The sequence below is a fragment of the Elephantulus edwardii genome, unplaced genomic scaffold (assembly GCF_000299155.1).
Source record: "Elephantulus edwardii isolate Elephantulus edwardi_28Jun2011 unplaced genomic scaffold, EleEdw1.0 scaffold00017, whole genome shotgun sequence".
Taxonomy (NCBI): domain Eukaryota; kingdom Metazoa; phylum Chordata; class Mammalia; order Macroscelidea; family Macroscelididae; genus Elephantulus; species Elephantulus edwardii.
Genome location: NW_006399767.1, coordinates 23875474 through 23888482, shown reverse-complemented (window position 1 = coordinate 23888482; position 13009 = coordinate 23875474). Strand labels below are relative to the sequence as shown.

Below are 13009 nucleotides of genomic sequence, written 5' to 3'. Positions count from 1 at the left end.
TGCCTCAACACTCTTGGCACCAGCAGTAAGGAAAACAAAAGACAAATTGCACTTGGAAAATCTGTTGCCAGAGACTTCTCCAATGTGCTGAAGAGCAAGGATGTCATTCTGCAGACCAAGGTGTGCCTGATCCAGGCCATAGTCTTTACAATTACTTGCTATGCATCAGAGAACTGGACAATGAATAAGGATGACAAAAGAAATAGCGATGCCTTTGAATTGTGGGGCAGGAGAAGAGTATTGAAGATAACCATGGACTGACAAGAGGACAAACAGGTCTGGCCTGGAGAGGGTGAAACCAAGCTGATCCTTGGAGACAAGGATTTTGAAGTTCCATCTCATAGACTTTGGGCACATGGCCAGGAGGGACCAGTCCCTGGAGACCAATATCATGCGTGGAAAGGTGGAAAGACAGCCTAGGAGAGGAAGACCCTAGATGAGATGGACTGATACAGTAATTGGGTAATGGGGGCAGGAGTGTCAGAGAGAGTGAGATTGGCTCAGAATAGGGCAGTGTTCAGAGTTATTGTTCATAGGATCAATATCCTATGTCGCAATCAACTCGATAGCACATAACAACAGTAACAACAACAAAGGTTGAGAAAAGTAAGCTGGTGTTTCCTTTGGCTTTGTCTCTACTAGGGCAATAGATGTTCTTTTCCTCTGCATTGCAAGGCCTGTTTATCCTTTAAAATGTATTCAAAAGGTTAGCACATCTCAACTGTTGAAAATTTAAAAAATGTAAGCTGGTGGGAAGGAAGACCCATTTAGCGGCAAAGATGGAGGGACTTGTTGTCTTTGGACTAACAAAAGCATTTGCTGACATTTGCCAGGGCCAGGCCAGTGGGTAAATGAGAGCCCTTCACAGAAGGGACCTAGAACAGGTTCTCAAACTCTAAGAACCCTCCCCTGGGCTGCTTATTACAAACACAGTGCCTTTGGGGACACGAGAGATGGTAGGCCTGGACTGAGGTCAGGGACGGGAGCCCGCGGTAGGCCTGGTCTGAGGTGGGGGACAGAGTGCATGGTAGGCCTGGCCTGAGGTTGGGGACAGGAACCTGTGGTAGGCCTGGCCTGATGTTGGGACTGGAGCCCCTGGTAGGCCTGGCCTGATGTTGGGCCCAGTCATGGTGTCTGCTGGGGTTCCACCACTAGTCATCTTAGCTCCTGTTTACTGACGCCTCCAATGCACCAGGCATCTTATCTATTCTTCTTACTCCTTACAACCACCCTCCTTATAATTAAGTCTTCCCTTTATTATATGTTAAGAAGGCTCTACAACATTCAATTAAGAAAGAAAAAAAAAGTAAGAAAGAAAAAAACCATTGTGGAAAGACAGGGCCAGGCTGCACCCCTGGCTGGTCAGCTGGGAGACCCTGAGACCCAGACGCAGGACCCAAACCTGCCCCAGTCCCAGCTGTGACTTGGCACCAGCAGGTAGCTATTGTCCATTCAGGCATAACTATCACTGGTTTCGCCAGACATGAGCATTCTTCACCCTCCATTTGTTACCCTCCCTCCCCCTTCACTCAGCTGACAGGAACTGGGCGGGGGGGGGGGCGGGGGGCTGCCTGCATTTGAGAATAGGGCCAAGTGGGAAAGTGGAGCTGATTGAATTACATCTGAGTGTGTGTTTTTGTGAGCTTTTCCCATGTCTACCTATTTTACAGGGGAGTCTGGTGGCCTAGTAGGTAAGGAGCTGCACTGCCAGCCCCAAGGCACATGATTAGAATCTTCCATCTGCTCTGAAGAAGAAAGGTGGGCAGTCTCCTCTTGTGCCTCTGAAAATGTACAGCCTCTGAACACCCACTGAAGAGGCAGCTATGGGTCAGTTGTAACTCTATGGCACATAACAACAAATCTATTTTACAGATAAGGAAATTGATTTGAAGACCTGATTACATTTCTTCAACTTAATTCTGGCCTTAAGCCAGGCCCTGACACTAAAGCTCACACCCAGTACCACCTGTCTTCAAGGCACATGTCCCTGTTCCACAAGCTTTACCTTCTTTTGGGTTTGGCATTGCCCTGTCTCTAGGCCATACATTCTGGAGAAAGTGAAAACAGATTCTATCCCTAACAGATGATATGGTTCCACTGCAGCATGGTGCAAGTGCAAGGACACCTGGGTGAATTGATGAAGTCAAAGTCATTGCCATGGAGTCAGAGCTGACTCATAGAAGTGGGTTTCTGGAGGCTGCAAGTCCCCTGAGAGGAGAATGCCCACCTTTCTACCATAGAGCTGCTGGAAGACTCAAACCACCAGAGAAGTGCCACCTTGGGGGTAGCAGTGCAGCTCCCAACTGCCTACACCACCAGAGCTTGAGGAAGGGATGGGCAAGACATAGAAACCAAGCCATCAAGTCAGCCGCAAATCCATGTCCAATAGAATAGACCTGCTTCTTAGGGTTCTCCCGGCTTGGTGGAAGCAGGCAGCTGGGGTTTTTTCCATGGTGCTGTCGAGTGGATTCGAATTTCCATCTTTGGAGTTTGAGTTACAAACTGCTGTGCCATGCAAAAATGCTATGTCCCTAACAGTTTATGTGGTTAAGTTGTAACGTGTTCAGAGGTTGTGGTGGGGGGCGGGGGGCGTGGATAAATTGAAGAAGGAGGTGGAAAAGTCAGAGTGACAGTTATTAAATCTCAGGACAAATTGTTAGGGCAGCTCGTTAAAGGCAACTGGCCTTCTATCACTGTGGGATCGAGGCAGAAGCTGGATATTATTGCAAGATTGGATTAGCTATCCTCAGAGCTTGTCTGCAGATCCCAGACTTCCTAAAGCCTCAGGAAAGATGGTATCAAAAAGAACTCAAAACTTAGAACTGGTTTTTAGAGCCTGTGAATTGCGCTGGATAAGACTGGCCATCTTTCTCCTGTAGGGGAACTGACAGATGCCAACTGTCTGCTTTTGAATTGGTCGTGCAACTCCTTAGTTACTAGGCCATCAAAGAGAAATGGGTGTTTAGGACTTTGCCATCTAAGGAGCTACCACTTTTTCCTGGCATCACTAGAAAACACGAAGGGGTCGGGCAGGCCTTTGGTCTTCATTACCAGCAGGGGGCAGCAGCAGGTGCTGTGGGGGGTCTCTATTCTTGCTTTAGACCAAGCTGGAGTGTGCCAGCCTCCAGCTCCTTTAGGAAAGGATACGGGAAATGGGACAAAGCAGACCTTCCCCATCAAGCCTTCAACGTTGGCCTGGTTTCCTTGGGTAGTGGAGGACTGGCAAGAAAGTATCCCCAAAATTCCCGACCTTCCTGGAATTTCACTATAAGCTACATGCTTCCAAGGACAGAAAAGATCTGGAAGTATGTTCACTAAGGCAAGATAGGAGTGTGATACTTAGGGAGATGAGAATTAAGAATCATAAAACAATTACCAATTTTTTTTGTTGATACTTATTATTCTTTACCAATTGAATTGATCATTTTTTATGATTGGTAAATTTTTTTATAATTGACAAACTTCTAGTTGTTATTTAAAAATAACAGAAGTAGTCAAAAGTGTCGTTTCTCAAGTGAAACCAAAGCTTTGACAGTCTCTGACTGAATCTTCTCATTAAAAAGGAAAACAAACTCACTGTCAAGTTTATTCTAATTCATCCACCTTGGGGGCGAATAGACAGAGTAGAACTTCTACGTAAGTTTCTCAAGGCTGTAAATCGTGACAAACTCTGACATTGCTGTCACATGAGAGAGCTTCCAGAACCAACTCACAGCTGACCTTCAGCAGGTTTTTCAGAGGTGGTAAGTCACACAGGAGGAGACTGACCGTCTTTCCCTCATGGAGCAGCTGGCTGACGAGAACAGCCTTTGAGTTGTGGTGTTGGAGAAGAGCGTTCATTATCTCACTGACTGCCCAAAGAACAGATAATTTGTCTTAGAGAAAGTGCAGCCAAGGTGCTCCTTGGAGACACGGCTGGTGAAACTTCATTTCACATACTATGGGTGTACTGTCAGGAGGGACTAGTCCTTGGAAAAAGACATCATGCTGGGAAAAGTGGAGGAGTAGAGGAGGAGAAGACCCTCAACAAGATGGATGGACACAGAGACTGTAACAATGGGCTCCAAGTATATCAGAAGGGAGGATGGTTTAGGACAGAGCAAGGCTCAGAGCTGTTGCTTATAGGATTGTGATAAGTCACAGTCAACTCAGTGGCATCTAACAAACAAATCTTTACAGGAGAAAATGGCTTTTCCTTTTCCTTCTTAGCGGCTTGTGGGCTCCAGCTGCTGACCTTTTGACCACCAGCCCAGTGCTTAATCTACGGCATCATCAGGGCTTCTTGACTTTCCCCAATTACTCTGCAGCTTAGATCTTTTTTAATTACCACCTTGTTGTTTTTATGTGCCATCCAGTCACCTGCGACTCACAGAGACCCTATGCACAAAAGCTCTGAACCTTGCCCTTCCTGAGCCAGTCTCTAACACCCCACTCCCATGACCCCAGTTACTGTGTCAGTCCATCTCGTCCAAAGTCTTTCTCTTCTGCGCTGACCCTCCACCTTTCCAAGCATGATGTGCTTCTCCAAGGGCTGGTCCCTCCTGGCAACATGTCCAAAGTATATGAGACAGAGCTTCAAAATCCTTGCCTTCAAGGAACAACTTCATTTTACCTTCTCCAGAAGAGACCTGTTTGTTCTCATGGCAGTCCATGGTATGTATGTTCAATACTTTTCTCCAGCATACAACTTAAAGGCATCGATTTTTCTTCTGCCATTCTTGGTCATTTTTCTTTGATGCATGGTATGTAATTCCAAAGATCATGGCCTGAATCAGGCACACCTTAGTCTCTAGAGTGACATTCTTGCTCTTTGGCACTCTGGAGAGGTCCCTAACAACAGATTTTCCTAATGCAATTGATCTTTTGATTTCCTGACTGCTGGTGCCAAGCCCTTATGGATGAGGAAATGGAAGCTCAGAGAAGGGATTTGACTTGCCTAAGGTCACACAGCCTATCTAGGGGCAGAGGGTGGATCCTTCCCAAAGCCAGTGCTCCTTCAGCTATTGAGCAGAGGGAGTTGGTGCTCCCTCCTCTATTCTGCTATCTAGCTGAAGAGAGAAGGTGCATCTATCAATTAGGGAATAAAAGAAGAGTTATAAAAATAATGAGGCTGGTTTTTCCAGGCAGCCTGAGGATTAAACATTGCTGTGCAGTTGGGAAGACAGTTAGGCTCACTGAAATAAACATAGCACATGGCGCTTAGGGTTGGTGTTGGCACTGACTGCCAGGATGTGGGCTGTGAATCCTTTGGGTTAGGTGATCAGGGAAGACTTCTTGGAGTAAGTGGGCCCTGGAATATAGATAGGACTTGGAAAGCAGAGATGAAGGCTCTCCCCTCATTTTGGCTGGCATTTGAGAGGAGGCACATTTTGGCTGGAAGAGTCCTAGGTGGTACAAATGGATAATGCACTTGGCCACTAATTGAAAGACTAGAGGTGCCTCAGAGGAAAGGCCTGGAAATCTCCTTCCAAAGACCAGCTGCTGCAAACACTGTGGAGCACTCTTCTACTCTGACATAGGTGGGATGGCCATGAGTCAAAGTCAAGCTGATAGTTAACTGGTTTGCCTTCCAGTTTTGTCTAGAGGTCCTAGAAGGTACATTGAAAGTGAGACTTAGCCTCTCTCTCTGTTTCAGGAGTGGATTTTCGCGTCAAAACCCTGCTGGTGGACAACAAGCGCTTTGCACTGCAGCTCTGGGACATAGCTGGCCAGGAGAGGTAATGGGCACTGTTGACAAGATCCACCATTGGTGGTGTCAGGGATGAGGGCTGGGCATGGAGGTGCTGACCTTGAGGAGTCAACATGGACAGGAGGTGACCATGTGCAAATGAGGCATTGACCCTTAAGGATTCAGGGTGTTAGGGAAGCAGAGGTGAGTGAAGTTCAAGTGGCAGGGCAAGGCAGCAGGCACAGATGTTCCTGTCCAGCCAGGCAGCACACAGCTCAGGGCTGTTCACTTATCTGTCCTCAGAATGCTGTTCTCCCACTTCTCAGCTAAGTAGTGATGATCAAGATTTTAAAATCACATATTCTTTGTCTCAGCAGTTCTTCTAGAAATTTGTCTTATAGATATAATCATGTTGTTGTTGTTGTTATTGAGTACCGTCAAGTCATAGACGACTCATAGCGACCCTATGAACAAAAGACCTGAACAACTCTATAACTTTCAACATTTCTCCAAGTTCATAGAGTTTCCAGAGGCAAGCTATTTAGAGAGTGGATGCCACTCCTGCTTCCAAACCTGTTTTAATTGGGTAACTCCACCAAACACTCTCCGCCGTGGGTAACCATTTGATGCATCATATGTGACTATAATAACAAGGGGCCTAAGACCATTCATAGCATTGATACTATGAAACATTGGAAATGTACAAAATGTCCTTCAATAGAGGACAATCTATACAATGGAAAATGTTATTGTTGCTATGTGCCATCGAGTCAGAACTGACTCATAACTAACCCTCCATGGCTTTTAAGAGGCTTTAATTTGCATAGGAGATTGCCCAATCTTTCTCCTGTGGAGCAGCTGGTAGATTTGAACTGTGTGCCTTGGGTTGGCACCACAACTCCTTACCTACGAGGCTACCAGAGCTCCTTACAATGGAGTATGGTGAAGCCATAAAAAATACTGAAGACTCTGTACTAGTAGGGAAATATCTACAAGCTTTGTTTTGCATAGGAAAAACAAAGTGCAAGAAACTTAGTATTAGTGTATTAGTGAATGTTTTACCTTGAATTTATGTAAAATGGAAAGGAAGATATCTCTGTGTGTATATACACGTACATGTGTATATGTATGTCTCTGTATATATATAAACATGTATATCTATAAAATGGTGGCTTAGTAGTAAGAAGAGAGCTCTGGTCACCTAGTGGCAAGAAGCTGTGCTACAATCCCAAATGCACATGGTTTAAGTCCACCAGCTGCTCTGTGGAGAAGGATGGACAATCTTCTCCCGTGTGATTAATTGCCTATGAAAACCCACTAGAGGGTCAGCTGTGGGTCACTTCCAACTCGATTGTACACAACAACAACAACAGTGGTAAGAAGCTGCACCACAGTCCTGAAGTCATGCGGTTCGAATCCACAAGTTGCTCCACAGCAGAAGGATGGACAATCTTCTCCCTTGAGTTTTACTGCCTCTGAAAACTTACTTGAGAGTCAGCTATGGATCTGTTTTAACACAATGGTACATAACAACAAAAACAGTTATATCTATACACACACATGCACACATTTACATAAAATACTTCGGGAAAAATGCTTAAGAACCTGGTCACTCTGGATGCCTCTGGGAAGAGGGACTGAGTGGCTATGGAAAGAGGAGAGGGAGATTCTTTGCTGGGTGCCTTTTGAAACCCCAGCTGTGAGAACATGTCACCTATTCAGCAAAAGCTACACTGTAAAAAAGAAGTCATTGCAGACCCATTTTGGGAAGCAACCTGAGGCAGAAGTAGGCATTATACGCACTTTGTGGATGGGCTGGCTGAGGCCCAGAGAGGCCAGGGCCTGGGGTGAGGCGGCCTGGTGGGGCCTCACACCGTCTCTGGGGGCAGGTACCACAGCATGACGCGGCAGCTGCTCCGGAAGGCAGACGGGGTGGTGCTGATGTATGACATCACTGACCCAGAGAGCTTTACGCATGTGCGCTATTGGCTGGACTGTCTCCAGGTAAGCAGCTGATCACCAGGGGTAGGCTCCAGCTTTGAGGCCAGAGAGATGCTTGTATCTTGTCCGCTCCCCTTTTTTCCCCATAGAATTACAAATGACATGACAGGCATGTGGATGACGCCACCCACTGAGGGCGTGTGGCTGGATGAACTGAGCAGAGTACAAAGAAACCACACACACACACACACACACACACACACACACACACACACACACACACCGCTTTCCCCCCACTCAACTTCTTCCTTTATTCTATGGGCCTTTCTTTCCTACACACAGCCATCCTGTATCTCTTCATAGTATCTTATTTTTGACATTTGAGAAGACTGTAATTCCAGTACACTATAGGTGATAAATTTCCTGTCCATATAGCCCTCGCCTTTTCTCTCACTTCATATGTATATGCTGGAATTCTGTAACATACCCTGTAGCCGTAGAACAAGGTGTGTGAAGTAAGACACATTGTATTCTTTCCAGAAGTTTCTAGTCTAGTCAAAGAGATACAAAAGAAGCAGAATGCGGTAATAATTGAGGAGAGGAATTGAGCTCTGAGGTATGATAGGACCTGGGTTTGAATCTCAACTCTCCAGTCCCCTAATGGTGACCTTAGACGAGTGTCTCAACCTTTCTGAAATTACAGTCTTCCTACTTCTGCCCAAGAGGGGGTGTAAAGGCTGACTGATATAATTCTGTTCACAATAGTGCCTGGAATGTAGCAAACAGTCAAGGAAGTTGTTATTATTTTGTTACTACTCCTCAGGAAACATGCCAAGGCATTCTGGGTGCACTCTTCTATACTTCACAGAAGGCTTCTGGGGGAGGTGTACTAGAGGCTGGTCTTAGAAAGTGAGTGAGACTCTGCAGGTAGAGAAGAGGGGCAGACTCACTGTACATGGGGGAGGGAATGTGGAGGGCAGAGACAGAGAGAGAGAGGTAGCCCCCAACCCTGGGCCAGTGTCGGAGAAGAGACACACTCATTCCCGAGAAGGCAGGACCAGATCTGGCCCAGGCCCCAGCACATGCTCAACCCCTGTAACAGAGACTATGTTCTGTGTGCAGGAAGCAGGGGCTGACCAGGCGGTTGTCCTTCTCCTGGGAAACAAGACGGACTGTGAGGAGGAACGGCAGGTGCCTACTGAGATTGGGCAGCAATTGGCCAAGGTGAGCTCATGGGCAGCAGTCCTTCTCCAGCCCACATGGGGCAGATACCACAGTAGGGGGCACTAGAAAGGGGTTACCTAGGCCTGGGCAGCTGAGAAGGAGCATTCTGCCCCCAAAAAGACTGGGTCAGAGCAGATAGCAGCCTGGCTGCCTCTCCCACTCACACTATACCGCTGTCCCCCAAGTGTCTGGAGACCAACCTTGACTTAAGCATGAGGCAGTAATAATGGACATGATATTGAACCTCACTGTTGAATCAGCAAATTCCCACATGATGCCCTCACGTTAAAAAAAAAATAAAAATCATGTTCAGAGTAAAAAACAAAAACGTTTTAAAAGCTCCACTTAAAATTCCCAATCAAATCTTAATTTTATCTCTGGTCTCTAATTAACATTCTTCCTTCTAATTTATTCTATTTTAAGACTCAAATTCTTCCCTGGGACGATGACATCAAAAGCTCCATCACCAGACAGGGGATATTATTTAATTAGGAGAATTTAACCACATTCCAGAAAATCTAGAGAACAGTAAGAAAGGAGAAGTAGAAGGGGAAAACCCCCCACACCAAACAACCAAAGCATCCTTCCCACCATCCTCGAACTGGACCCTTCTTAGTATTTCCATGTTGTATTTTCTTCCTGTTTCTCCTCTCACTTCTCAGAATCATAAAGTCATCATTATGATGCCTGGTTTGTGGGATTCCCCCCACCCCCATTCCTCTTAAAGGTAGTAACTCAACCCTTTTTAACTCACTATAATTTCTCCTCTTACAATTTATCCTGAGGAAAGAATGAGAAATAATGATGCCTGAGGAGGTAACATAATGTATACCTGTGTATCATGTATAATCAAACATGTTTATATGAAGATGTTCTTACAATGCTATTTATAGAACACACCAGGCTGAAGCCGATGGTTAAAGTGTGGTGTGCTCACATGAGAGGTTAGTTATTTGCTGTTCAGGATCCATGAGGGAAGAATATTTACGAGGATGGGAGAAATGCTTCCAATAAAATGTGAAGTCAGAGAGCAGGCTGCAAGTCTGGATATAGGTTACTGTGAACCATATGAAATTGCTGATACTGTTTGGGGTTTACATATCAGTCCTGAGAAGGTATAGCTTAGAGCATATGTTTTACACATACAGGGCTAAGGGTTCAACTCCCAATACCTCCAGCCCTTATTTGGAGTTCCTACGTAGTGCAAATGGTTAATGTGCTTGGCTGCTAACCGAAAAGTTAAAGTTTCAAGAAAGGTACTTCAGAAGAAAAATGTGGCATTCTATTTAAAAAAACACACAAAACAAAACTAAACAAAACAAAACCCCAGCCATTGAAAACTGTGGAGCCCGGATCCACAGGTGTTGACATAAGTCAGAGCTGACATCATGATCACAGCTGGTAACCTAACAGCATGATAACATTTAATCTATTTTCTTCAAGTCAAAGGGTTAAATAAAATCATGGGAATATGTACATATGGAGTTGTTGTGTACTGTTGAATGGGAACCGACCCATAGCTGACCCTTTAGCAGGTTTTCAGAAGCAATAAATCATATGGGAAGGGACTGTCCACATTCTCCTGTAGAATAGCTGGTGGATTTGAACCATGTGCCTTTGCTTCGGCAGCACAATTCCCTACCACTAAGCCACCAGAGTGACTGTGTTCATATTCATATTCATCCTCTCTCTCTCTCTCTCTCTCTCTCTCTCTCTCTCTCTCTCTCTCTCTCTCTCTCTCTCTCACATACACACACACACGCACACGCACACATTAACAGAAGTGGCTTATATTTTGTTCTATACTGTTTCCCCACTATTTTCCTCAATGAAATATTTGTGAAATCAGAAAGCATAACCATGAGTTTTAAAACGTCCCCCAAGGTGTTTCTCCAAGCCAAGACTCTGAAGACTGAGGGATATTTCCAGTGTGGCAGCCTGGACACCTTGGCAACCTTGATGGAAAAGAGTGGGCAGAGTGGCCCAGCTAGGGTCACACCAAGGCCGAGCTTAGGAAAGTATTGGTCAGAACTCTGGTGGCCAGGGTTTTGACCCAACAGGTCCGTCGGAAGCCTGTCTCCTCAAGTTCTCAATGCCCCTGTCTGTTTGTGCTGCAGGAGCTGGGTGTCTCCTTTGCGGAGTGCAGCGCTGCCCTGGGTCACAACATCCTGGAGCCTGTGGTGAACCTGACCCGGTGAGTGTTACCTCATCCTTCTCCACACAGAATCATCTGGGGCAACCAGACTCATGGGAAGGGAAGGCCTTGTTGTTGTTGTTGTTATGTACCGTCGAGTCGCTTGCGACTCATAGCAACCCTATGTACAACAGCCCTAAACTCCGCTCTGTCCTGTGCCAATCGTACTGTCTCCGACATGCCCACCCCGATTATCCCAGTCACTGAATCAATCCACCTCATAGAGGGCCTTCCCCTCCTGCACCTTCCCTCCCATCCTCCCAAACATGATGTTCCTCTCCAAGGACTGGTCCCTCCTTACAACATGTCCAAAGTATGTTAGAAGGAGCCTCAGAATCCTTGCCTCCAAGGAACGTCCCAGTTTAACCCTTTCCAGGATGAATCTGTTTGTTTTCCTAGCAGTCCATGGTATCCTCAATACTCTTCTCCAGCACCACAGCTCAAAATCATCAATTATCCTTCTATCCTCCCTGGTCATTGTCCAACTCTCTGATGCATAACAAGTGATTGCGAAGACCATGGCCTGTATCAGACACGCCTTAGTCTTCAGAGAGACACCATTGCTCTTCAGTACTTTGGAGAGGTCCCTAACAGCAGACTTTCCCATGACAGTACGTTTTTTAATTTCCTGGCTACTGGTGCCAAGAGTGTTGACTGTGGAGCCAAGCAAACTAAAGCTGTGTACAATCTCAATCTCTTCACCATCCATCCTAATGCTGCCAATTGGTCCAGTGGTGAGAATCTTTGTCTTCTAGACATTGAGCCTCAATCCATACTAAAGGCTGCAGTCCTTGACCCTCTGCAGCAAGCACTTCAGGTCCTCCTCAGTTTCATCAAGCAGGGTTGTGTCATCTGCATAACGCAGATTGTTGATGAATCTTCCATCAGTCCTGATGCCACACTTCTCCTCATAGAGCCCAGCCTCCTGGATAATCTGTTCTGCATACAGGTTGAAAAGGTATGGAGACAGGACACATCCCTGGCATACACCCTTCCCAATTTTGAACCATGCAGTGTTTCCTAGCTCTGTTCTGATGACTGCCTCTTGGTCCAAGTATAGGTTTCGCATTAGCACAATCAAGTGTTCTGGGATTCCCATTCTTCTCAGAGTCAGCCACAGTTTGTTATGATCCACACAGTCAAATGCCTTTGCATAATCAATGAAACACAGATAGACATTCCTCTGGTATTCCCTGCTTTCAGTTAATATCCATCTAACATTAGCTACAATATCCCTAGTACCACGACCCCTTCTAAACCCAGCCTGGACTTCTGGCAGTTCTCTGCTGATGTGCTGTTCCAGTTGTTTTTGGATAATCTTCAGTAGACTCTTGCTTGCATGTGAAATCAATGATATTGTTCTATAGTCCACACTCTGTTGGAAGGCCTACTTTCCACACTCTGTTAGAAGGCCTACTTTCAGGAACTAGGCTAGTGCACACGTAGTTAAATAGCAAGACTCACCAATCTGGGCAAATAGAGAACTGCAATGAGACTTTCTTGACTCCAGCTCTTGCAATCGATTATTGTTTGCTGTCGAGTCAGAACCGACCAATAGTTGACCCTCCAGCTGGTTTCAAAGGCATTAAATCACATGGAAGGAGACTGCCCATCCTTCTCCCACAGAGTATCTGGTGGATTTGAACTGTGTGCCTTTGGGAATGCAGTGCAGCTTCTTACCACTAGGCCACCAGAGTCCCCAGCATTTTCATTAGCTGTATAATTTTCAGTGAGTCACTTCCCCTCTTTGAGCCTCAGTTTTCTTATCTATAAAGAGGTTTTGGGAGAAAAAAATGTTATTCTCTAGTTCTCAACCTTCTAGCGACTTCCTCTTCTGGATTTAGACTAAAATCTAAATGCCTGTTGTTGGCCTGTATCATCTCAGTCATCTATTCACTCCTATATACCCTCACTCACTCACTAAGCCCCAGCCTCAATGGCCACTCATTGGTCCCTCTCACATGTTTTCCTGCCACAGGGCC

General features: G+C 45.8%; 1 protein-coding gene across 1 annotated transcript in view; it reads left to right on the top strand.

Annotated features, from left to right (window-relative positions):
• The window catches only part of LOC102848874 (ras-related protein Rab-44-like), a 43795-nt gene that overhangs the window by 29456 nt on the left and 1330 nt on the right, over positions 1–13009 (top strand). Inside the window, exons 9-12 of the mRNA XM_006882169.1 lie at positions 5636–5717; positions 7558–7672; positions 8732–8833; positions 10951–11027. Coding sequence (XP_006882231.1) covers positions 5636–5717; positions 7558–7672; positions 8732–8833; positions 10951–11027 — 376 coding nt within the window. The remainder of the gene's footprint in view (positions 1–5635; positions 5718–7557; positions 7673–8731; positions 8834–10950; positions 11028–13009) is intronic.